This window comes from Salmo trutta, chromosome 19 (assembly GCF_901001165.1).
Source record: "Salmo trutta chromosome 19, fSalTru1.1, whole genome shotgun sequence".
In the NCBI taxonomy this organism is placed as follows: Eukaryota; Metazoa; Chordata; class Actinopteri; order Salmoniformes; family Salmonidae; genus Salmo; species Salmo trutta.
In genome coordinates, this window is record NC_042975.1 from 19,508,897 (window position 1) to 19,535,979 (window position 27,083).

A 27,083-nucleotide genomic window follows, 5' to 3' on the forward strand; every position below is an offset into this window, starting at 1 on the left:
TCCTTTAATTACATTGATATTTTATTGTGGTCTCTAAAAGTAACTGTTACACAGCACAAAGAATTGAAGCACAAATAAGTTCCTAGTTGTCTAGAATGTATCTTCTCATGATCTAGGCTTAAATAGAAGCAGCACAAGATGCCGGAGGAGCAGCGACATTGTGGGTTTGATCATGCATATTGCTTAAGATGACCTTTTTAGTAGCATTTCTTCAAGCAGTATGTACAGCAGATTGTATCTAACAACATCTACATCTTTATTGAGCATTAAGCCCAAATACACTCAAATAACACAAATAAGTGTTGCACTATAGTGTATTTGAGTGACATGAAATCGTATTTATTTCCAAAAGTGCACTGTTGACGACCATCAAGCGAAAGGAAGAGCAAAGGTGCAACAAGACAAACCACACAGTGACATGCACTGAAACAAACTGCTGCAAAACGACAGATCACAAGCATTGACATTCACTTAAAAGGTAACAAACCTGTTCATAAATACTATTCCAAATAAAGAAACTGTGCAAGCATGGCATTTCAACAAGACAAGTTTTTTTTTTTAAAGAAGGCCTATGATAATTATGCTTGTGGTGTTCACTGAAAGCCCTAGCTGATAATATCATGCAGTGAACTATCTGAACCATAAAAATCTCAGAAGGGCATTACACTTTCAAATCAAAGTTTGTCAGATGTTTTCAGACCTCAAAAGTAGTCTGATTTCACTACATCTCACAACGTAGTTGAGGTCTGAAAACATCTGACAAACTTTCATGTATTGTGTAAAATGTCCCTTTAATTAACCATTAGAAATGAGTGGTCTTTACCCCGTTCAAAAGAAGTACAATGGAAAAGTACAAAACATGCACACCTGGAATAATATTCCAGTCACTGTAATATAAATTAGTCACACAAAAAACACAGCAAAATGTGAATTCAGTTTGGAGGCATTGGTGTAAGCTTTAGTCAGTCACTCGACACAGCTCGTTCTATGGGGAATAACGCTTGTGATCCCGCTTCCTTCCAAAATCATTGGTTACATTAAATTGCCTTTTACTTTTCATTGATTATGCCATACAGTGAGTAAAACAACAACACAGGCAGAACTGTTGCAAACAAGATTATTAGCCTACAGTAACAACTAAGGGTGTTTCACATGGTCCTTTATAAAATAACTCAATCTCAGTCCTCTTTAAAGTGAAAAAAATAGCTAAATAACCCAATTCTCTTTGTATTCATGCTGCCTTCGCATTTGAATGACTACTCAACTATTTTGCCAGTTCACTTCACCTGTTTTGTGGTTCAAGTCCTCTTTGCTTTCACATTTCTATGTTTAGAAAGGAACCAAGATCTTTTTCCAACATTCACTCAATTCACTCTGGGTTTTACAAAAGTGCAGGACAAACCATTCTATCAGCATGTGTTATCGGACAGCTAGATATACCTACTTACATTTTGGTAGCTAATAAATTGCATTTAGTTAAAAGATGAGATATAATTGTAATCAGAAGATACTATTAACATGTAATTTCTATTGGTAACATAATAAATAGCAGACAAATATCTGCAGATTAAATAATGCTGTAATTGAAAATTGTACACCCAATGTAGGCTACTGGCCCTTTCAGAGATATCATTTATTTTGCACCCCGTGTTGTGATTTTCACCAAATATGTTGTCTTTTCACACTATTTAAAGATGCACTATGCAGAAATCGCTGGTGTGCAAAACCGAAAGTAAACTACGCAAAAACGAAACTTCAGAACGGGTAGCATAGAAACAGCACTCATAGAAGAGATCTATAGCTTCGTAGACTTGCTTTCAATGGGAATGAATCTTTAACTGACATTTCTATGTGAATTTGGTCAGGTCGCCCAAAAAGTTACATATTGTAGTTTTATATTGCACAATTGAATAAACAGTTTATGAAGCTCGCTTAGCCTATAGATCACATATTGCAAACAAATAATCTGAACTAAAAATTCATATTTTGGAATTTCTGTGCATCCTTGACAATCACTAATCAATATCCAAAAACAGCACACGTTTTTTCACAAAAACTGAGTTCACAAAAATTGTCTGAATGGGACCAAGTATGAAAACACCCAAAGTCATATGTACGTCTCATGGGGGGAATGTAAATAATTGATTTACTAATTCAGTGAACATTTAATGTGTCACATTCAATATATCTAAAAATATTTACAAATAAAACAATCGTGGACATAGCTGAATAAAGATTTACAAATCAAACAATCATGGACATAGCTGAATAAAGATTTACAAATCAAACAATCATGGACATAGTTGAATAAAGATTTACAAATCAAACAATCATGGACATAGCTGAATAACATTCATAAAATAAATGACCATTTCTTCAAACTGCTATTCTGATTAATGTGAATTGTCCACATTAGTCTACATTTTGGCAATGAGAATTATGCTCTTGTGAAGTGTTCTTATCATGCATTTGACCTCAAATGTGATTAAATACAATTGATAAATATTGGACAAATGATTTAGAAAAGAAACTGCCTTGTTGAGATGATGGCTGCTAGTGATTTAATTGGATGAATGAATGTCTGCTATCTCTCTTGATTGGTTTTGACTGCAAATGAGTCCAGTCCTATATAGTGCATAGGCCCTTTTTTTCCAGCTCATGTAACATAAAGCAATCTTCTTTTATTAGCCTACTTTCATTTCCTTCATATACCCCTCCTCAACTGATAGAATTGTCTGTCTGCACATTGCAACACAAAGCCTTGCTGCTTCCCCACTTAAATACGGCAGGCAACATAGGATTGGACAGTAACTCTGACTTCCTTATACAGTACAGTGCAGTACACTAGACTACAGAGCCAAATATAGAATAAGTACATAGCTCTTGTACAATTCCCTACATAAGCATAGGAAGCTTATGAAGCCTTTTCAGTTTGTGACTTCTGACAGTCTGACAGCACAGCTTAGGCCTACTGTTATTGCCCTGGCTAATGGTAAAGAGGAAGCACTGTCTCCTTAAATGTACTCAAATATTTTTGGTGTCACAGCCGAACATTCATCACAATGAGATGTATTCAAGGGGCTAACAGAATGGAAACAAAGCACTTGTTTCATGATGATTCAATTAAAGGGATAGTTCACCCAAAGTACATATTCATTTTGTAATTTGGGTAAACTATTTCTTTAAAAATGCATAATAATAGCAATACATAACCAGCAATGAATGTCTGTTGTACAATCACAAATCATTAAAGCAAGGAATAACAATGAGTCAGTGAATGACTATGTGGTGCAGCCTCATCATGCACCCCTACAATCGCCATGGTCATCTAGTGGTGCTGGTGGTTCTGAAGTCGCTGTGGGGGTTAGAGGCAGGGCGTGGTGGGGTGTGTGAGTGCTGGCGGGGTGAGCGGTTGGCAGTGACGTGATGTAGCTGGGAGGACGGGGGGGGGAGGTTAGAGGTATAGGGTCAGGGGTTAGAAGTCAGGGGGAGTGTATTTACAGGTTGACCAGGTGGAGGTCGGAGGCGGCGAAGTGGGGGCACAGCGCCATGTCGGGGTTCTTGAGCTGCCGCAGCACCCGCCGGTGGAACTTGGAACGCACACGGTTGAACTCCATGATGTCACAGGGGTCCTCCTCGATCCAGAACCGATGGAACTCCTGCATTAGGTAACCTGGGAGAGGAGAGGGTGGACCATTAGCCGGACATAACCACAGTAGCCTGGCCCTAGAACTGTTTGTGCTGTCTTGCCAATTCCTATGGTCATAGTTGGCTATACAGCACAAACAGACCGGGGACAAGCGGCTGGGATCACAGTGGAGGACCAGAAGAAAACGGAAAACCTGTAGGTTAGCAGGTAAGGATGGGACAACAGTATAACGTTTTCATACAGTACTACAATAACTGTACCAAAATGGAAAAAAACATTTGTTTTGGGTTATCATATTTCAGGGAAAGATACTACTATGATATTACGATATTGGGATAAAACAATATTTCAGGGAAAGATACTGTAGGAATTCTCACTGCATTTTCAGTCTGTTGAAGGCATGCTGATTGAGATTAGTGTGAAGCATGACTGATAGTGTATAAGTGCGTCGTTCGGTTTTCAAGTTATATCAGTATCAGTATATCGTCACACGTGCTAGCAGATTTAACACAAAGACTGCATCTGAAAGGGCACCCTATTGGATTCTTGGCAAATGTCTTACACTATATACGGAATATGTTGCCATTTAGTAGTACAATACATATGGAATAGAGTGCCATTTAATAGTACAATACATATGGAATAGGGTGCCATTTTGGGCACAGTGGTTCCCACTCACAGAAGGTCTGCTGGAAGTGGCTGAGGCTGGGCATCTCCGGGGCTACGTTGTACAGGTGGGTCTTCAGGGCTCCGCTCACCAGCAGAGAGTAGGCCAGGTCCGTGATGTTGATGCCCACGATGGCAAAGGAGTATCTGGAACAATCAGTTATAAACATATCGCCTTTTATCTGAAGCTGGAACGAAGGCAATATTTTTAGCTGTGCACAAGCCTCTGTGCTGCCCCCTGCGGTTCTTCCTTCTACACGACTTAAGTAGGCAATAGGCTCTAGTGCATATGGACTAGAATGGAATATATTTACAGTCTTATGCTTGTAATGTAGCTTAATGATCTCACAGGTTTTGATTGGGTGAAAATAATGTATGGCCTTGTTGAGATTTGAAATCCACAACGTGGACTTGGCCTATTGCAGTGCAAGTATGAGAAGTGATTTTGCCAAGGTTTGACTGAGACAATTGAACTAAAGGAATAGGTGTGTACAAGAGCTAAATCTAAACAAAGCCTGGCACACACACACACATTTCACCCTCTGAAAACACACACACAGCCTGAATATAGATGTCACAGCCGGACTTCCAGTGCTGAAACAGCCCCTCTGCCGGAGCCAAATCTCCCTAGAGCTACAGTAACCCTCCACCCCATGCCCAGATCTCCCTAGAGCTACAGTAACCCTCCACCCCATGCCTAGATCTCCCTAGAGCTACAGTAACCCTCCACCCCATGCCCAGATCTCCCTAGAGCTACAGTAACCCTCCACCCCATGCCCAGATCTCCCTAGAGCTACAGTAACCCTCCACCCCATGCCCAGATCTCCCTAGAGATACAGTAACCCTCCACTCCATGCCCAGATCTCCCGAGAGCTACAGTAACCCTCCACCCCATGCCTAGATCTCCCTAGAGATACAGTAACCCTCCACCCCATGCCCAGATCTCCCTAGAGCTACAGTAACCCTCCACCCCATGCCCAGATCTCCCTAGAGCTACAGTAACCCTCCACCCCATGCCCAGATCTCCCTAGAGCTACAGTAACCCTCCACCCCATGCCCAGGTCTCCCATAATCCTTTAAGACACTGCCAAGCCTATGGTATGATGAGGACAATCAAAGGATTCTTCTTGATATTCTCTCCTGTGCAATCTCCGCTGTGCGTGCGTGTTTTGGGGATTTGAGACTCACCCAATTGCTTTATCAAAGTTCTTCTGTTCCCATTCTGCTTTGCTCATTTTGCTGTGGAGGACACAAGCGTGAGTGAGTGTGCATCTAGAGCTCTGACATTGCAGTGTTTTCTGACTGCTGAAGTAGCCTGGTCCCAGATCTGTTTGTGCTGTCTTGCCAACTCCTATGGTCATTGTCAGACAGCACAAACAGAACTGCAACCAGTCTACTTCAGAGGTACCTCAGAAACGTACAAAGACCTCAGCTAATGAAACAAGATGAGTAGTGCAAAGAAAGTGCCATGATGCAGTTTCATATGACAATATCCATTACTATCTAGATTCTATAACTCATCGCAATTAATGAATGGAATGCGTAACTATAACAAGTATATATAGAGATAATTCAAAAACGTTGCAAATCAATTGGTCAGTATGAAAGTGAAATGATGAAGTAGTACCTTGCCTCTTTGGGAATGCTCCTACACACGTGAGAGACAGGGATGGAGAGAATGGAGGTGGAGAAAGAAAGAAAGTGAGTGTGCCCAGTGAGATGTAGACCAAAGCAAATGTGCTAAACGACAGAAATTAAAACGCTAGTCACAACTGCAGTCATCCAAGTCCGTACTATAAATTGCAGCTATAGACTGACACAGCCACAGTGTAGCCTAACCAGTGTGGAAAAACTAGTGTTGGGTTCATTAGGGCACATTGGAAAATTGTCTTCAATTGTACATTGTCTTAAATGTGTCCTTAAATTGGAAAGCAAAAATGTGTGTTTCTTATTGGGCAAGTTCAGGTAGTTCCTCCCTGTTCAGTCCTTTTTTTTCTATTAGGTGCCTAATGAACATGACCCATGAGAAACTCAAAACATCAGAGAGGTCTGAAGGGAAATAGAATTCAAGACTACTGATAGTGATTTCCCTTTTTATAAGATTTCCTCTAATGGAGTTTCAATAGTGGGACTCTGTTGTGTTGAGAGTTAGTGTGACTCCAGTGCTTATATCTAGCAGTCATTGGTTCGACCCTAGACAGGTCATTCTTCATAGCATGTTGTAAGGGGTTGAGATGAATCAAGAGCCAATCTCTATGCTATAGGTGAGGGGGCGGGTCAAGGAGGGGTAAAGGGGAGGGAACCACCTGTGTTTGGGCTGCAGGGAGTCATGAAGCACCTGGAGAGCAGTGGCCTTGTCATGCTCAGCAAAATATCTATGGTAGAGGAAGTTAAAACACAGGGGAAACATAAATTAGGATTGTACAGGATTGTCTCTATGTCCCTTGACATTGTTACTGGATGTATAATCAGTACTGTACTACTGTCTGGTCCTTGTCTGCAGAGGAAAACATTTGTACAGTGACTCATATTACACACACACACACACAATACTGTCACACACAGAGACACTCACAGAAGATTGTGTAGGCCCAGTAGACCCATACCCCTGAAGTCAGTCTTGGGGTCATTGCCTTGGAAACCGATCTCACACCACTGCTTGGAGATCCGCCCGGTGAGTGGCGAATCAGGACGCAGTGTCTTCCACAGCTACAACAGAACAAACACAGACATTAATCAGGGAGAGCCTACTTACTGCTATCAGTAAATAAAGCCAGATCCCGTATTCATAAAGTGTCTCAGAGTAGCAGTGCTATGAACAGCCCCCCCCCCCCCCGTCAATATATTGTTATTCATTATGATTTAAAGGCCAAACTGATCCTGGATCAGCAATCCTACTCTGAGACAGTTTATGAATATGGGCCCTGATATTCAAAACCTGGCCCTTTCAAACATAGCAAATAACAATTTATATCAGCAATTCAGTCACCTTACATTCTGAGCAGGGGATCCAATTATATACTGTATCTACCCCACACAAAGTAACTACCCCACTCTAGCTCCCAAACTATAGAAAGCACATCAATTCTACCTGTCTAGCTACTTTATATCAATTCCAGTAAGTACAGATGTCAGCAGCACAAGTCAGTATATCAACACATACATTAAATAGTGGTATTTATTGTAGCACTTCATAATGCATTATAATAACATTACATCTTACCTTCATCAGCATCTCCTCATGGTCGGGGTTCTCACAGTCGTACGGCTCCCTGCGTAGCTTCTCCACCTCCGCCACCAGGCTACGGTAGCCGACGATCTGAAACAGACTGGCCTGGAGGGAGATGCCTAGCCTGGGGAGAGACACAGCCATGCAAGGGTCAGCCTAGAGGTTAGCCTGGAGGTGACGTACTACTATAGGTTCGTGTTCAATAGACACCAAACGGAAGAGAATGAGAAGTGGAGAGAGGCTGGTCTAGTATTTTCCTATACAAAATGCTCAAACAATAAGCTATGGTGTACCCTAATGAACTCAACCCAGTGCTTCTCTTATGGCTTAGCCTGGATGAGCCTTGAGGTCTGTGAGAGCATGCTCTTTTTGGAGGCTCCTTTTGTAAGTACTGTAGAGCCAGGATTCAATCCAAGGTGCATTGTAGCGCAGGGCACTATAACGGTCTCTTAAAGGTAATTTGCGTTTGAGCCGACTTGCAAGGATTACCAAAAATGCAATCTCTGAAGAACTTTGTGGAAAATACCTTTAAAAAGGGATTGTCAGCTGTATAGTAACCAGTGCTATACGTGCCTTGGACTGAATCCCGGCCCACTGTAGGTGTTTCAATCCTGGTCAGTAGTCTGACTAGAGTACAAATCAATTGTATTCTAGTTAGGTCAGGCACGTTATGAACCTTAAAAGACCGCTTGGTGGCTCTCAGTACTTCATTATAGTGATTAAATATGCCTATGCAAATGATGGACAGTGATCAACAGATTCAGTGCTGAACATGATCTTACTGTGGGTTAGTGTCAGGGTTGACCTTCTTCAGGGTCATGATGTCATCGATGGTCTTCTCCACTCGGTCTGGGTGAGCACTGAGAGCAGACTGGCACAGCTGGAGAGGGAAGAGAAAGATGAGGAGAAAGAGGAGTAGGCGGAGGAGGAGGAGGAGGAAGAAGAATAGGAGGCAGGAGGAGGAGGAATAGGGGGCAGGAGGAGGAGGAATAGGGGGCATGAAGAGAAGGAGGAGGAATAGGGGGCATGAAGAGAAGGAGGAGGAATAGGGGGCAGGAGGAGGAGGAATAGGGGGCATGAAGAGAAGGAGGAGGAATAGGGGGCAGGAGGTGGAGGAATAGAGGGCATGAAGAGAAGGAGGAGGAATAGGGGGCATGAAGAGAAGGAGGAGGAATAGGGGGCAGGAGGTGGAGGAATAGGGGGCATGAAGAGAAGGAGGAGGAATAGGGGGTAGGAGGTGGAGGAATAGGGGGCATGAAGAGAAGGAGGAGGAATAGGGGGCAGGAGGAGGAGGAATAGGGGGCATGAAGAGAAGGAGGAGGAATAGGGGGCAGGAGGAGGAGGAATAGGGGGCAGGAGAAGGATGAGGAAGAATAGGGGGAAGGAGGAGGAGGAGGAATGGGGGCAGGAAGAGGAGGAGGAGGATGAGGAGAAAGAGGAGGAATAGGGGGCAGGAAGAGGAGGAGGAGGAGGAAATCACAAAGCATCATCACAGTTGTGTATAAATGTGTATAAGTTATAAAATACCATATTACCCATCAAATGTATACCACTCACCTCATTCTTTGAGTACTTGAGGGAAGACTCTGAATGGGAAAAACAAGTTAAAAAAGAAATGCTAACAAACCTACAGTATTTTAAATTCCCAGTTCCCACCCACCACTTTTTATCATTATCATAGCCTACATATCTCTCACACAGAATCAGAATTGATAACAGATTAAATTACATGTTGACGAATTAAACAATTATTCTAAGACAATAAGTAGGCCTACCGATCTTAAGGGTCCTTCGGGCCCCTGGCTTGTTGTTGTGGCAGATCCGTTGCAGTTCGCACCTCCCCGTGACCTTCCTGATCACAAACTTCAGGCCTCGCCACAGACATTTACAGTACAGGAACACAAAGAACTGTGTCACCACCCTACAGGAGGGGGGGGGGGGAGAGACAGAGTATATTCTCACAGAATGAGACAACTTCTCTACATACCTTTTGTGACCGACCCAGGTCTTCTGTGTACCACATCAATAATGTGTTAGCAGACTGAGCTAAAGTCTAGGAATTAGCTTGGGGAACTAATTAAAGTCTTCAGGTCACAGTCAAAGATACTCATCCTCGGTTAGACTAAGACACACTGATTGAATCTAGGACAGAAGTACAGTGATGTGCTACAGTAGCCATAATGTTCTGTACCTTGTACAGTGTATGCCTATGAAGAGCACCATTGTTAAGCATTTATGCTCAGGGAAGAGAATACCTGCTCAGCGGCACAATTTTTTTATACTTGAATCCCACAGATCTTAATTTGTGTTGTTGTTCAATGTACCCATCAAATTGATGACTGATCAGTCCAAAAGCTGCCCTGGCAGGAAACTGACCTAAACTATCTCCCTCTCCCTCTCTTTAACATGTGAATAACTATTTGCTGTTTGCTTCAAATTACATTCTTTCTTCTCTTCTCTCTCCTCCCCCTCTCCCTCATTCAGGCTCCATATTTAGGGGGGGGGAATGTGAATTTGTGTTGTAGGGAACATCTACAGTTCAAGTCGGAAGTTTACATACACCTTAGCCAAATACATTTAAACTCAGTTTCACAATTCCTGACATTTAATCCTTGTAAGAATTCCCTGTCTTAGGTCAGTTAGTATCACCACTTTATTTTAAGAATGTGAAATGTCAGAATAATAGTAGAGAGAACTATTTATTTCAGCTTTATTTCTTTCATCACATTCCCAGTGTGTCAGAAGTTTACATACACTCAATTAGTATTTGAATTTTGTCCCATTCCTCCTGACAGAGCTGGTGTAACTGAGTCAGGTTTTTAGGCCTCCTTGCTCGCACACGATTTTTCAGTTCTGACCACAAATTTACTATGGGATTGAGGTCAGAGCTTGTGATGGCCACTCCAATACCTTGACTTTGTTGTCCTTAAGCCATTTTGCTTGGGGTCATTGTCCATTTGGAAGACCCATTTGCGACCAAGCTTTAACTTCCTGACTGATGTCGTCATATGTTGCATCAATATATCAATATATCCACATAATTTGCCATCTATTTTGTGAAGTGTACCAGTCCCTCCTGCAGTAAAACACCCCCACAACATGATGCTGCCACCCCCGTGCTTCACGGTTGGGATGGTGTTCTTCGGCTTGCAAGCCTCCCCCCTTTTCCTCCAAACATAATGATGGCCATTATGGCCAAACAGTTCTATTTTTGTTTCATCAGACCAGAGGACATTTCTCCAAAAAGTATGATCTTTGTCACAATGTGCAGTTGCAAACCGTAGTCTGGCTTTTTTAGGGCAGTTTTGGAGCAGTGGCTTCTTCCTTGCTGAGCGGCCTTTCAGGTTATGTCAATATATGACTCGTTTTACTGTGGATATAGATACTTTTGTACCTGTTTCCTCCAGCATCTTCACAAGGTCCTTTGCTGTTGTTCTGGGATTGATTTGCACTTTTCGCACCAAAGTACGTTCATCTCTACGAGACAGAGCGCGTCTCCTTCCTGAGTGGTATGATGGCTGGTGGTCCCATGGTTTTTATACTTGCGTACTATTGTTTGTACAGATGAGCGTGGTACCTTCAGGCGTTTGGAAATTGCTCCCAAGGATGAACCAGACTTGTGGAGGTCTACCATTTTTTTATGAGGTCTTGGCTGATTTCTTTTGATTTTCCCATGATGTCAAGCAAAGAGGCACTGTGTTTGAAGGTAGGCCTTGAAATACATCCACAGGTACACATCCAATTGACTCAAATGATGTCAATTAGCCTATCAGAAGCTTCTAAAGCCATGGCATCATTTTATGGAATTTTCCACGCTGTTTAAAGACACAGTCAACTTAGTGTATGTAAACTTCTGACCCACTAGAATTGTGATACAGTGAATTATAAATGAAATAATCTGTCTGTAAACAATTGTTGGAAAAATTCCTTGCGTCATGCACAAAGTAGATATCCTAACCGACTTGCCAAAACTATAGTTTGTTAACAAGAAATTTGTGGAGTGGTTGAAAAACGAGTTTTAATAACTCCAACCAAAGTTTATGTAAACTTCCGACTTCAACTGTATTTGTTAATTTGGATCCCCATTAGCTCTTGCAGAAGCAGCAGCTACTCTTCCTGCACTGTAAACCCCAAAGCATTTTTAACTCAAATAATTGTAGTAAGTTGAACTCAAAGTCAATGAAAAATTAGTTTTTACTTAGAATGTGTATGTGGAACTGACTTAAAACTAAATGAGAAGTCACATCAACAAAAACAAATTATGTTTCAACCCATTAACTTTCTACCCAGCATGCTCTACTGCAGGTCCATTTCTGGGAAATGTTTGTAATATGTGTTTTTGCATGTACAATGAGTTAGTGATTGATTAATCTTATGCTACACAAAGATAAATAACATACATTTCCCAAACTAATCCAAACATTTAGTTCGATTTTTTTGCACCGTTACTGAAATGGTTGTTCCATTTAAAATGGCTCATGCAGTATCAAAACCCTGGCAGTCCTTATGAATGCAGGTTGGGGGTGAATAACAATTCCAACTGTTGGATAGCCTAACTCTGACTGGATTCCAATAGGAATTACACATCACTTTGCAAGCTGGAATAATGTGATTTACAGGTAGGGTTGCAAATCCTGGTACATTTCCCAGGTTTTCTAGAAATCTGGGTTGGAAGATTTCCAGGAATCAGGATAGTTTTTTAATCTGTGAATTTTGGGGAAGTTACTGGAATTTTGCAACACCACTTGCAGGCCTGATGTGGTCTGTAAACCATCAGCTTCAGACCATTGTATTAGGGTAAAGCTTCCTCAAAATAAGGCCTAATGAGATATGTAATGTATTGTTAGCACAGGAGGCTGCTGAGGGGAGGACGGCTCATAATAATGGCCAGAACGGTGCGAATAAATGGCCTGGATAGCATGCGTATTTGATACCATTCCACTGATTCCGCTCCAGTCATTACCACGAGCCCATTCTCCCCAATGAAGGTGTCACCAACCACCTATGATTGTCATAAAGAGTTTCATTATAATGACAATCTTCACCTAGGAACTCTCTGTGGTGAAGGCCACAGGATTGAAATACAGTTATGGATGGTAACTGTACATTTCACTCGAAAAGGCAAAGCATACTGGGAAATGATTTTGGAGGCGTGGCTTAGTGGCGCCATCAGTCAAAATGTTCAAGCTGGTGCAACTCAAATCTGGACCCCCTACAGCACGTGTCAAACTCATTCCACGGAGGGCCGAGTGTCTGCGGGTTTTCACTCCTCCCATGTACTTGAGTATTAATTGAAAGGAAAAAACAAAAACCCGCAGACATTAGTCCCTCCATGGAATGAGTTTGACACCCTTGATATAGTCACTGTGACCCTATAGGGCAGGGGTGTCAAACTCATTCCATGGAGGGCTCTATCTGCTGTTTTTTGTTTTTTCCTTTTAATTAAAACCTAGACAACCAGGTGAGGGGAGTTCCTTACTAATTAGTTACCTTAATTCAGCAATCAAGTACAAGGGAGGAGCGGAAAAACTTGCAGATACTCGGGCCTATATAGAATGAGATTGACGCGTGCTCTGTTGGTTTAAGTAATGACTACAAAATCACTTTAAGTAACTGTACTCAGATATATTAAGTGCATCTATCTATCTAATATATTGTTTGGAGGTGATGAGTTGGAGTGAGAACTGTGGTTCATGGCCCATACTCAACTGAGTACCTGCCAAGTCGGAGAGCTTGGAAGCTATAAGGCTCTATCTGCATTTTTGTCAAAATGTAGTTATTGACATAGCCTTGTTCTGTTCAATGTTCAGCAAGTGCCAACACAGGTGAACACCACTAGCGCTTTGAAATGTTTTTGAAATGTGATAATAACCTAATATTAGGGACGTCAAACATTCAGGCTTCTGCACTGACACCATGGAGGCTCTAGTCTAGAGCGCCTGGTTAAATTGTGTTTGAGAGCATTTTTTAACTGTCTAACTGGTTAAATTGTGTTTGAGAGCATTTTTAACTGAATAACTGGGTAAATTGTGTTTGAGAGCATTTTTTTTAACTGTCTAAATGGTTAAATTAGTGAGAAATAGATATTGTTGCAATGTGAGTGGGCAACATATACTATCATCTTGAATTATTTTACCATATGAAATTATTGGATATTGCCCTAACTTCCCTAATGTGGACAGTTTGTGTTATTACCTTACACAAGCTTGCATTTCTACCCCATTGAGTGGAATTACACATCCTTTTTACCTTAGATTGGAAATGTTAGTATAAACGTTTATAGTCATCACGATGACAAGATTGACTGCTTAAAATACATCAATATCTTAATGAAATTCGGGGTGGTCTCTCTATAAAAGTCGTTGGCTACACACCAATACAAAGATTTGACAGTCAAACTTAAATAGCTGCTAAACGTTCTCACTGTTGATATCCTATGCCACACTGTAATTCATTTAAATTAGGATCAGTTCGGGCCAGAAGGTTACCGACCACCACAGATGAGCTCACTCTCCTTGCCTGTCACATTACACCACGGTCAGAGCCGGCTGCAGACAATGATCAGGTAGGGGGAAATCAGATTTTAAACATTTATAATTATAAATGTATGCAACCATTTTCCACCAACAGGTTTCTTTCTGTGAGAATGCACCACACACAACCAATAAGGTTGAGTACCTTATGATAAGCTGTAGACCACACTATCTACCAAAAAAGTTCTCATCTATATTATTCGTAGCCGTCTATTTACCACCACAGACCGATGCTGGCACTAAGACGCAGTCAACCAACTCTATAAGGCCATAAGCAAACAAGTGGTGATTCTAGTGGCCGGGGACTTTAATGCAGGCAAACTTAAATCAGTTTTACCACATTTTTACCAGCATGTCACATGTGCAACCAGAGGAAAATAAATTCTAGACCCCCTTTACTCCACATACAGAGAGGAATACAAAGCTCTCCCCCGCCCTCCATTTGGCAAATCTGACCATAATTCTATCCTCCTGATTCCTGCTTACAAGCAAAAACTGAAGCAGGAAGTACCAGTGACTCACTCAATACGGAAGTGGTCAGATGGTGGGGATGCTACACTAAAGGGCTGTTTTGCTAGCACAGACTGGAATATATTCCGGGATTCATCCAATGGCACTGAGGAGTATACCATCTCAGTCATCGGCTTCATCAATAAGTGCATCGACAACGTCGTCCTCACAGTGACCATACATACATATCCCAACCAGAAGCCATGGATTACAGGCAACATCCGCATCGAGCTAAAGGCTAGAGCTGCCGCTTTCAAGGAGCGGGACATTAATCTGGATGCTTATACGAAATCCCGCTATGCCCTCAGACGAAACATAAAACAAGCAAAGTGTCAATATAGGGCTAAGATTGAATCCTACTACACCGGCTCTGACCCTCATTGGATGTGGCAGGGCTTGAAAACTATTACAGACTACAAAGGGAAACCCAGACGCGAGCTGCCCAGTGACGCGAGCCTACCAGACAAGCTAAATGCCTTTTATGCTCGCTTCAAGGCAAGCAACACTGAAGCATGCACGAGAGCACCAGCTGTTCTGGATGACTGTGTTTTAACGCTCTCGGTAGCCGATGTGAGCAAGACCTTTAAACAGGTCAAAATTCACAAAGCCGCGGGGCCAGACAGATTACCAGGAAATGTACTCAAAGCATGCACGGACCAACTGGCAACTGTCTTCACTGACATTTTCAACCTCTCCCTGACCGAGTCTGTAATACCTACATGTTTCAAGCAGACCACCATAGTCCCTGTGCCCAAGGAACCTAAGGTAACATGCCTAAATAAGTACCGCCCCATAGCACTCACATTGGTAGCCATGAAGTGCTTTGAAAGGCTGGTCATGGCTCACATCAACAGCATCCTCCCGGACACCCTAGACCCACACAAATTCGCATACCGCCCCAACAGATCCACAGATGACGCAATCTCAATCACACTCCACACTGTTCTTTCCCACCTGGACAAAAGGAACACCTATGTAAGAATGTGCCCACGAAGTGCCCACGAAGCTCATTACTAAGCTAAGGACCCTGGGACTAAACACCTCCCTCTGAAACTGGATCCTGGACTTCCTGACGGGCCACCCCCAGGTGGTAAGGGTAGGCAACAACACGTCTGCCACACTGATCCTCAACACTGGGGCCCCTCAGGGGTGTGTACTTAGTCCCCTCCTGTACTCCCTGTTCACCCACAACTGCATGGCGAAACACGACTCCAACACCATCATTAAGTTTGCTGACGACACAACAGTGGTAGGCCTGATCACCGACAACGATGAGATAGCCTTTAAGGAGGAGGTCAGAGAACTGGCAGTGAGGTGCCAGGACAACAACCTCTCCCTCAATGTGAGCAAGACAAAGGAGCTGATCGTGGACTATAGGAAAAGGAGGGCCGAACAGGCCCCCATTAACATCGACAGGGCTGTAGTGGAGCAGGTTGAGAGTTTCAAGTTCCTATGTGTCCACATCACCAACAAACTATCATGGTCCAAACACACCAAAACAGTCATGAAGAGGGCACGACAAAACCTATTCCTCCTCAGGAGACTGAAAATATTTGGCATGGGTCCCCAGATCCTCAAAAAGTTCTACAGCTGCACCATCGAGAGCATTCTGACCGGTTGCATCACCGCCTGGTATGGCAACTGCTTGGCATCTGACCGTAAGATGCTACAGAGGGCAGTGCGTACCGCCCAGTACATCACTGGGGCCAAGCTTCCTGCCATCCAGGACCTATATTATAGGCGTGTCAGAGGAAGGCCCATAAACCTGTCAGAGACTCCAGCCACCCAAGTCATAGACTGTTTTCTCTGCTACCGCACGGCAAGCGGTACCGGAGCATCAAGTCTAGGACCAAGAGGCTCCTCAACAGCTTCTACCCCCAAGCCATAAGACTGCTGAAAAATTCATAAAATCACCACCGGACTATTTACATTGACACCCCTCCCCTCCATTTGTTTTGTACACTGCTGCTACTCTCTGTTCATTATCTATGCATAGTCACTTCACCCCCACCTACATGTACAAATTACCTCAATTAACCTGTACCCCCGCACACTGACTCAGTACCAGTACCCCCTGTATATAGCCTCGTTATTGTTATTTTATTGTTTTACCTTTTTATAATTTTTTATTTAGTTTATTTAGTAAATCTTTTCTTAACTCTTCTTGAACTGCACTGTTGGTTAAGGGCTTGTAAGTAAGCATTTCACGGTAAGGTGTGAAATGTTGTATTCCACCTGTTGTATTCGGTGCATGTGACAAATAAAGTTTGATAAGAAATGCATAACTGCATATACCGATTACCGACTTTGAGTGTTTCATCATGGTTTGCATTTTCAACACCACAATCAAATAAGAGTTTGTCAATCTCGACAAATAGAAACTACATACCTCCCTGCTAAGTATCTAAAGCTTGGAATCTCAGAATGCCATTAAACTTTTTGTTGTTTGAAACAGTCTGTTTGCAATCAGCTTCAATGCCATACAACACTCCTTCTGTGGCCTCCAACTGCTCTTAAACGCTAGCAAAACCAAATGCATGCTTTCAACCGTTCGCTGCCCGCACCCGCCCGCCCGACTAGCATCACTACTCTGGATGACGGTTCTGACCAAGAATACGTGGACAACTACAAATACCTAGGTGTCTGGCTAGACTGTAAACTCTCCTTCCAGACACATATCAAACATCTCCAATCCAAAATCAAATCTAGAATCGTCTTTCTATTTTGCAACAAAGCCTCCTTCACTCACGCCGCCAAACTTACCCTAGTAAAACTGATTATCCTACCGATCCTCGACTTCGGCGATGTCATCTACAAAATAGCTTCCAATACTCTGCTCAGCAAACTGGATGCAGTCTATCACAGTGCCATCCGTTGTTACCAAAGCGCCTTATACCACCCACCACTGCGACCTGTATGCTCTAGTCGGCTGGCCCTCGCTACATATTCGTCGCCAGACCCACTGGCTCCAGGTCATCTATAAGTCTATGCCAGGTAAAGCTCCGCCTTATCTCAGCTCACTGGTCACAATAACAACACCCACCCGTAGCACACGCTCCAGCAGGTATATGTCACTGGTCATCCCCAAAGCCAACACCTACTTTGGCCGCCTTTCCTTCCAGTTCTCTGCTGCCAGTGACTGGAACGAATTGCAAAAATCATTGAAGCTGGAGACTTACATTTCCCTCACTAACTTTAAACATCAGCTATCTGAGCAGCTAACCGATCGCTGCAGCTGTACATAGTCCATCTGTAAATAGCCCACCCAATCTACCTACCTCCCCATATTGTTTTTATTTACTTTGCTGCTCTTTTGCACACCAGTATCACTACTTACACACCATCATCTGCTCATCATCTGCTCATCTATCACTCCAGTGTTAATCTGCTGAATTGTAATTACTTTGCTACTATGGCCTATTTATTGCCATACCTCCTCATTCCATTTGCACACACTGTATATAGACTTTCTTTTTTTCTATTGTGTTATTGACTGTACGCTTGTTTATTCCATGTGTAACTCTGTGTTGTTGTTTCTGTCGCACTGCTTTGCTTTATCTTGGCCAGGTCGCAGTTGTAAATGAGAACTTGTTCTTAACTAGCTTACCTGGTTAAATAAAGGTGAAATAAATACAATTGAAATGTAAAAAATCATCGATTGGCAGGTGCGCAGTTTGGATGCAGGACTTATATTACAGTGGAGTGGATGAACGTGCGCAGGTAGCCTACAGGAGAATTGTCAAGAAGCCTAATCAGATTAAAACACTGTGAATGGTTGTGTTTATGCTACAAAAATAAGGTAATACAATTTAAAAATGACAAATATTTAGGTTAGAATTGAAGCATTAGGATTTAGGTCAAGGAATAGCCGCTTGGATCGGAAAGGAGGCAGAACGTGCGTTAAGCTTTTTTGAATAGCAGGGTCTGCTGGGAGCATAGGCCTTTGTGCCTACAATATATAGGACGACTTTGGAGAATGATGATTGGCAACAGACAGCGCATCAGTATCAGAAAAAACATTTCTGACAGTCCTGTACTGTGCCTTTCTAGAATGTAGAATATATAGAAAGTAGACCCACAACTGAACCAAATGGAATGAAACATTCAAATAACAGGGCTTTTATGCCGTTTTTCAAATGACATTTTCACTGCAGTTTAAAGCCTAGGGTAGAATGGTACTCATTTGAAAACAATAATGCTAATAATAATTGCATTGTGGTGTTGTAGGCTAGTCTAGGTAGGGTAATTGCATTGTCCCTAAGGCCATACAAATTGAATTAACTGTATAACAGCAAAAAAACAAAAGGATCACTATCACTAAATAAAATAAAAGTTGTATACTTTGTAATAATACTAAACAACCTTTGTACAACACCTAATGACCTCACCAAGAGATTTTAGCCTTTTGGTATTGTAGCGAACAGGGAGGCAAGGCATGGCGTGAAAGACAAACACTCTAGACATGGTGTTAATAGGGTTAACCCACTTGCAGAGATTTGTAATGTGGCTCATATAGCGAGGTTTGCTACATTGCCCCCTCCGTATTTAAAGGCACGTCCCTGTGCTTCGACTACTCAGCCCCGTAGCACGTCTGAGCCATGCGTTCTGATGGCCTCACGGCCGCCATCCCACTTCTGACACCAATGTAGCAAACAGCAGGACAAGGAAGTGAAACAAGGTCACTGGCGTGAAATTTAAACACCCTATGCATCGTGCCAAAAGGGTTAACACACTTGGTTGGAATAGTATAATTTCATACATTTTACTCACTCAACAGACACTTTTACTCAAGGGCACATCAACAGGTTTTTCACCTAGACAGCTCAGGGATTTGAATCAGCAACCTTTTGGTTACTGGCCCAATGCTCTTAACTGCTAGGCTACCTGCAACCCTCATCATGGCTCATATTACAGGGGCACCTCAGGGTTTGAGTCCCAGTCAGGGTACCCCCTAATCCACTACTGTGCCTTCGGAAAGTATTCAAACCCCTTGACTTTCTCCACATTTTGTTACGTTACAGCCTAACTCTAAAATGTATTAAATTAAGAAAATCCTCAGCAATCTACAAATATTTTTTGTCATTATGGGGTGCAATAAAAATAAATAAAGAATACATAAATACATTTACATAGGTATTCAGACCCTTCGCTATGAGACTTGAAATTGAGCTCAGGTGCATCCTGTTTCCAATGGCCATCCTTGAGATGTTTCTACAACTTGATTGGAGTCCACCTGAAGTAAATTCAATTGATTGGACATGATTTGGAAAAACTCACACCTGTCTATATAAGAAGGTCCCACAGTTGACAGTGCATGTCAGAGCAAAAACCAAGCCATGAGGTTGAAGGAATTTTCTGTAGAGAGCTGAGACAGGATTGTGTCGGGGCACAGATCTGGGGAAGGGTACCAACAAATGTCTGCAGCATTGAACGCCGCAAGAACACAGTGGGCTTCAGCATTCTTAAATGGAAGAAGTTTGAAACCACCAAGAGTTGGTGGCCCGGCCAAACTGAGCAATCAGGGAAGAAGGTCCTCGGTCAGGGAGGTGACCAAGAACCAGATAATCACTCTGACAGAGCTCTAGAGTTCCTTTGTGGAGATGGGAAAACCTTCCAGAAGAACAACCATCTCAGCAGAACACAACCAATCAGGCCTTTATTGTAGAGTGGCCAGACGGAAGCCACTCCTCAGTAAAAGGCACATGACATGCCGCTTGGAGTTTGCCAAAAGGCACCTAAAGACTCTAACCATGAGAAACAAGATTCTCTGGTCTGATGAAACCAAGATTGAACTCTTTGCCCTGAATTCCAAGCGTTGCGTCTGAAGGAAATCTGGCACCATCCCTACGGTGAAGCATGGTGGTGGAAGAATCTTGCTGTGGGGATGTTTTTCAGCAGCAGGGACTGGGAGACTAGTCAGGATCGAGGGAAAGATGAACGGAGTACAGAGAGATCCTTGACGTAAACCTGCTCCAGAGTGCTCAGTACCTCAGACTGGGGTGAAGATTCATCTTCCAACAGGACATGACCCTAAGCACACAGCCAAGACAACACAGGAGTGGCTTCGGCACAAGTCTCTGAATGTCCTTGAGTGGTCCAGCCAGAGCCCAGACTTGAACCCGATCGAACATCTCTGGAGATACCTGAAAATAACTGTGTAGCAATGCTCCCCATCCAACCTGACAGAGCTTGAGAGGATCTGCAGAGAAGAATGGTAAACTCCCCAAAAACAGGTGTGCCAAGCTTGTAGCGTCATACCAAAGAAGACTCGAGGCTGTAAGCGCTGCCAAAGGTGCTTCAACAAAGTACTGAGTAAAGAGTCTGAATACTTATGTAAATGTCATATTTCAGTTTTTAATTTTTAAGAAATTAGCAAAAATGTCTAAATCTGTTTTTGCTTTGTCATTATGGGGTATTGTGTTTAGAATGATGAGGGGAAAAAACGATTTAATCAATTTTAGAATAAGCCTGTAACCTAACAAAATGTGGAAAAGTCAAGGGGTCTGAATACTTTCCGAAGGCACTGTGTATTGGTGTCAGGTGTTGAAGAGCAACATTAGTCACAGTACATTTGTGTTAGGCTAGCAGTGTTTCTGTACTGCACACGTGATGGCTGAGTATGCTAAATAAATGTGCACCCGATTGCTACAAATCATCATATCATTCGGCCAAGTAGGCCGACTTTGCAGTCTACATTTAATTGGATAGGTTTTTGGGGGGAAAACGTTGAAAATGACTTTCAGCATGCATCACAAATTTTATATAGCCGATAGGCTTTATATCTTACCTTTAGCAGTGTTTACTTTAGGCTGACTACTAGCATCTATTGCGTTGCAATGTCCCTTAAATTGAATGTCCAAATCAACTTAAAAGTATATATAAAATACGTTTTGCAGCAACACTATCCTTTTACTGTTTGCGATTCACAAATTATTATTTTGATTCCCATGATTCGATTCACAGCGATTTAACTGAACCCCAACTACTACAATAGCGAAGCACATCATTCAATTTGTCAAAAAGAATAGTTTCATATGAATTAAATAAATCACTATTATTTTTGTATTTTATTTAGAGAAATGTGAAGAGGAGCATCCATTATATAGTATATTCAATTTGTATGGCCTAAACAAGATCATAGGGGAGCTTTATGAGCTGCGCCTCTCATGTCTTGACTGTTCTTTCATGCGCAATGACACACCTGGCCTCTCCGCTGTCTATCAGCTAATCCTCTATGTTCTTGTGGATTTATATAGACAACTTGTGCAGATTTGAATGATTTTATGTGTGGTATGATTAATAGTTAACCTATTGCATATCTGGACAAACAATCCACCTACCACTCTTGCAGTGGTGTAAAGTACTTAAGTAAATATACTTTAAAGCACTACTTAAGTAGTTTTTTGGGGTATCTGTACTTTACTATTTATATTTTTGACTACTTTTACTTCACTACATTCATAAAGAAATTAATGTACTTTTTACTCCATGCATTTTCCGAGACACCCAAAAGTACTTTTGAATGCTTAGCAGGACAGGACAATTGTCCAATTCACACACTTATCAAAAGAACCTCCCTGGTCATCCCTACTGCCTCTGATCTGGCAGACTCACTAAACACAGTGTGCCCCTGGCTATCCGTACATTTTAAAAACAAGAAAATAGTGCTGTCTGGTTTGAAATGATTTATACTTTTACTTTTGATACTAAAGTATATTTTAGCAATTACATTTACTTTTGATACTTAAGTATATTTAAAACCAAATACTTTTAGAATTGGCCTTCCATGTAGCTCAGTTGGTAGAGCATGGTGTTTGCAACACCAGGGTTGTGGGTTCGATTCCCACGGGGGGCCAGCACAGAAAAAAAAAAAAAATGTATGAAATTGTATGAAATGTATGCATTCACTACTGTAAGTCGCTCTGGATAAGAGCGTCTGCTAAATGACTAAAATGTAAATGTACTCAAGTAGTATTTTACTGGGTGACTTTTACTTTTACATTTACTATTAAGGTATCTTTACTTTTAGTCAAGTATGACAATTGGGTACTTTTTCTACCACTGCCCTATTGTCACTGGATAGAGGGCAGGATAGAGTTGGCTGTATAAAAGCGTAGTGCATAAGGGAAGTACCAAAACACCTTGATAGGCAGGCGCATGCAAGCAGAAGAAATGTGGCTATATGGAAGAAATTATATTGTAATACCTGCAAAATGGGGAATGTAAACTAAGGAAAACAGGCACTACCCTCCCCTGTGCCCAACACTCCCTAAAGCTAAAAAAATAAATAAATCTGTCAACATTCCACTATTTTGGACACTCTCTTCCACCCCAGTAAATTTTGAACTGTCCCTTAAGTCCCTTAACTAATATAACATGTTTTTTTTCTCCTTCCTTTTCTGTGATGCCAGCCTCCCGAAATCAACATCAGACATTCCAAAATATACAGTGAGTATACCAAACATTAGGAACACCTTCTTAATATTGAGCTGCTTGCCCATGTTGACTCCAATGCTTCCCACAGTTGTGTCAAGTTGGGTGGATGTCCTTTGTGTGGTGGACCATTCTTGATACACACAGGAAACTGTTGACCTTGAAAAACCCAGCAGTGTTGCAGTTCTTGACACAAACCGGTGCGCCTGGCACCTACTACCATACCCTGTTCAAAGGCACTTCAATTTGTTGTCTTGCTCATTCACTCGCTGAATGGCACACATACACAATCCATGTCTCAATTGTCTCAAGGCTTAAAAATCTTTAACCTGTCTCCTCCCCTTCATCTACACTGATTGAAGTGGATTTAACAAGTGACATCAATAGAAGTAGCTATCTTCTACTATCTGTCCTCTAACCAGTGATGCACACATTACTCCTAGATTCTGTGTGGTTTTTAAGCTGTTTTAGTTTTAACAGAATGTGCAACCTCATCTACCCCTTCTTGCGCAATTCATTTCAATGTGATATCGATATGAGTGATTGACAAATAAGTGTTGCATTTATCTTTCCGTTTTTGCGACCCCCAAATCAAAATGCTTCACTCCAAAACGTAGCTTACCGTATTCTGCAGATTGTTCTCTAACCAGTGATGTAACAAATATATCCAGTTTAAAATTGTTTTTTATTTGTGTTAGTTTCAACAGAGCGTACAACCTGATTCCCTCCTAATCAATATCAGTGATTTATTGCCACTTGTCAAAACAACAGTTGTTTTTTGTGGGGGTGCAGTTTATAAGGTGCTCATAAAAAAAAAGACAAGTAATATGACTATGGTAGCACAGTCATATACTGAAAACCTAAATATGCAATGTACTAACTGTTTCTGCATATTGGTTACTGATTTGGACATATTAAACCTGTGTTTTGACATTGGGCTAGGGTGAATTTGGAATAAGTGGGACACTTTGCATTTCTGTCTTCTATAACCTCTTCAGACATCTATCTAACATATTATTGCAACATAATACATTTCTGAAATCCTCAAGATGTTTCCTAATCATACACAAATATATCACATTCACAAGAGGCATGACACAGCCATTTGCGTACAGAGTCAAAACCATATTTTCTGTTTGCAACCGGTAGACTGGGAAAGCAGTTTAGATAAACTGGGACACCATTATTACAGTCCTAACTGTACCCCACTGACAATTGAATACAATTTTGTGTGATTAGGAAACATCTGAAGATTTCTGAAATGTATCATGTTGGGCTAATATGTTGGATAAATGTCTGAAGAGTTTACAGAAGACAGAAATGCAAAAAGTGTCCCACTTTTTCTGAATAACAGTACTAATTTCCATTTTCATACTTGTTCCCCGTGGGAATCAAACTCACAACCCTGGTGTTGCAAGTGCAATGCTCTACCAACTGAGCCACACAAGACCAGTACTAATGACAATACTACAAAATGAACAGGATATAGTATTACAAGAACCAAAGCCCTGCCTAACCTAAGTACAGGGAGTCCCTAAGGTAAACTGGATCTCTTTCCCCCATAAGTCTGTCCCACTTTAGCTACTCCATGCTGTCCTAGTTTAGCTAGCTATGGTTAGTAAAGCGGGGCAACTAAAAAAATGATAGAATCACAAAATGTAAACATAATATTGGCAACTTTTTTATGTATTTTGATGCACCAGTAAATAGTATGCACATTTCATTACAAATTGGGACAGTGCATTATTTATGACAGTTGTATAACCTTAACATCAACACAGAAAACAAGCTACATCACTAATCTGTACTGTGTGCTTTGCAGGGAGTGGTTTCTCTGCAAGACTTAGGAACAATAGTTTTGATTTTCACTTGTCAGACCAAGAAATAGACAAGTCAGGATTAAGCTGTCCCAGTTTATATGATGTCCCACTCTTTCTGAATTCACCCTATTTATGAAAATGTCTTGTCAACAGCAAGCAGCAACAGCATCATTTTCAATTTAACTTTAAGCAATGTAATTAATCTCCAATTGTATTGTACTTAATCAGGTAAAAACTGCGGAATGGGTCCAAAAACGTGCTGTGATTGATTTATGCTGATGATATACCAGAAATCACCAAAACGGGTTTGCCCTGCCTACTAATATGAAGCAGATGATAGTATGAAAGGATACACAGCAGCCATGTAGACTAACACATGTCCACTGAGTGTATTGATCACAGACCACACATCCCGGGGGACCATTTTCTCTCCCCACTGCCTGAGAACGAGACTGGCATGCTAAGTAGGCCAAGCACACGCAGGGTGAGCGCATTCAAAAATGTGCCAACTCCATTAGCCGATGGAGCAGCACCAAGCACTGCCGTGGGACACGGGAACAGGCGGAGAGCACTTGTGCTTGTAAACACTCACATGGTAATTAAGTGATTGATAGGCCTACACTACGCACAGTAACCACCCTAACCCAGCGTCGTCACTGAAAAGATCGTAAAAGCGCAAAGGCGCGAGAATAAAGGCCTGGTTGCCTGCAAAGACCCTCTGTTCTCTATGCTCCTAAATATCTCTATTCTCCTACACCTGACCGATTGGCGGAGCTGTCCTTTCAGCACCACACACACACAAGGGCACAGTTTGTCACATAAAATCGGGCCTATCTAAACAATATGGTGTAAATTAAATGTGGGTTGTCGAGCTTCTTGATAACTAGCTTCTTATTCATTCGCATTTGACCATGGAATAACAACATGCATTTAAGGCCACTGGGAGGACTTCGTCTACCATTTAAGGCTATATAGACAAAATGTCACTCCACATGAGCGAAAAGAAAGCGTTCAACATTTTAGGCTTCGCCTATGTGAGTTGACAGTATAGGCAAGGTCTCATTACAAGAAGTTCTGACCATTCATAAAAAAAACATATTTATTAGGCCAGGCCTATAGCAAAGTATCCCTTGCAGAAAGAGCGTATATTTGCCTACCTCAAAAAATGCTTCATTTTTATGGTTTTGCCGAGTTCCTTATCTTTTCTTTAAAAATGACACACGGGCAATGGCCGATGTATTCCTGCATAAAAAAGAAACAGGTGGGAAGGGAAAAACATATTTTTACATTATTGATACAAGCACACAGAAACAAAGATAGCCCTAAAACGTGTTAATGTCTGGAGAATGGCGCGTTTGATTTGGTCGGCAGTTTCCATGGTGCTGCTGTGCTGTCGGATTATAGGCTATGTGCTACATTGCTGTGAGCAAGTATCGATATAGCCTAGCCTACCAGTTCTTCGGGTAAGGCTACCTGCAATATGATGAAATGAACATTCTTAATCTCATTATAAGGTAAATACATCACACTGTTGTGTGGTTTGGTGCAGCCTTAGCCTATTTCGCGAAGCTAATAATTGGCACCCAAGTCACACCATGCATAATCCGAGCTCTCGAATAACACAATGAAATCAATCGTGCGTCCCAAAATGGAACATGTACATATTTACAAATATATCAAGAAATTGCACTCACAGGAAAGAAGAAATGAGAGGAGCCTTATAAAGACGCAATAGATTGCCGCCGGTGGTGACCTCGCGTTTGTGTGGTTGTCGTCTTCACTCCGTAGCAGGTAACTGTTCTTCCTCCATGATGACAGCGTCACTGAGTGGATGAGGAGACGGAACCGCACAACAGCATCGCAATGCAGGGTTGTTGCCGCCGCGAGGTGGAGTAAAGAGCGTCAGCCCAGCCCAAGACTCGCGCTTCAGACAGACACATTCGTAAAAGCAAAACGGGTCACAGACTCATCAGACCCAAAGAGATGTCCACCTAAATGATATCATTTTATCAGATTGTCATGTTTGTTTTGTGTCGCTAAGGCCAGCTAGCCTACTTGGTAAATGCGGTGCGTCTGGCTATAAAATAGCCTAGGGCGCAGGAATCGCAGTCTGTCAGGGTCAGGTTATGTCTGACCATTTCGACTGTCAACCATAAAAAAACTCAATATTTGTGACACTATAATAAGATCATATGGGCTATTTATAGGGTTATTGAGACAATATACGTATTGAATGCGCGAGC

At 41.9% G+C, this 27,083-nt stretch overlaps 1 protein-coding gene across 2 annotated transcripts; it reads right to left on the bottom strand.

Moving 5' to 3' along the window:
• LOC115154111 (ELMO/CED-12 domain containing 1) lies at positions 1-26,874 on the bottom strand. 2 transcript variants are annotated; one of them, XM_029700005.1, is made up of 12 exons: positions 26,535-26,874; positions 25,998-26,082; positions 9,320-9,465; positions 9,102-9,130; positions 8,327-8,424; positions 7,539-7,668; positions 6,891-7,024; positions 6,622-6,690; positions 5,943-5,963; positions 5,504-5,554; positions 4,329-4,462; positions 1-3,673 (listed from the first exon to the last, which is right to left on the bottom strand). In XM_029700005.1, exons 2-12 carry the CDS (start codon positions 26,012-26,014, stop codon positions 3,498-3,500), a joined length of 1,005 nt encoding a protein of 334 aa, XP_029555865.1. In that variant the 5' UTR covers positions 26,015-26,082; positions 26,535-26,874; the 3' UTR covers positions 1-3,497. The 2 variants fall into 2 exon arrangements, with proteins under 2 accessions (XP_029555865.1, XP_029555866.1); XM_029700006.1 differs by lacking the exon at positions 5,943-5,963 and having other exon boundaries at positions 26,535-26,871.
• Between the last annotated feature and the right edge of the window lie 209 nt (positions 26,875-27,083).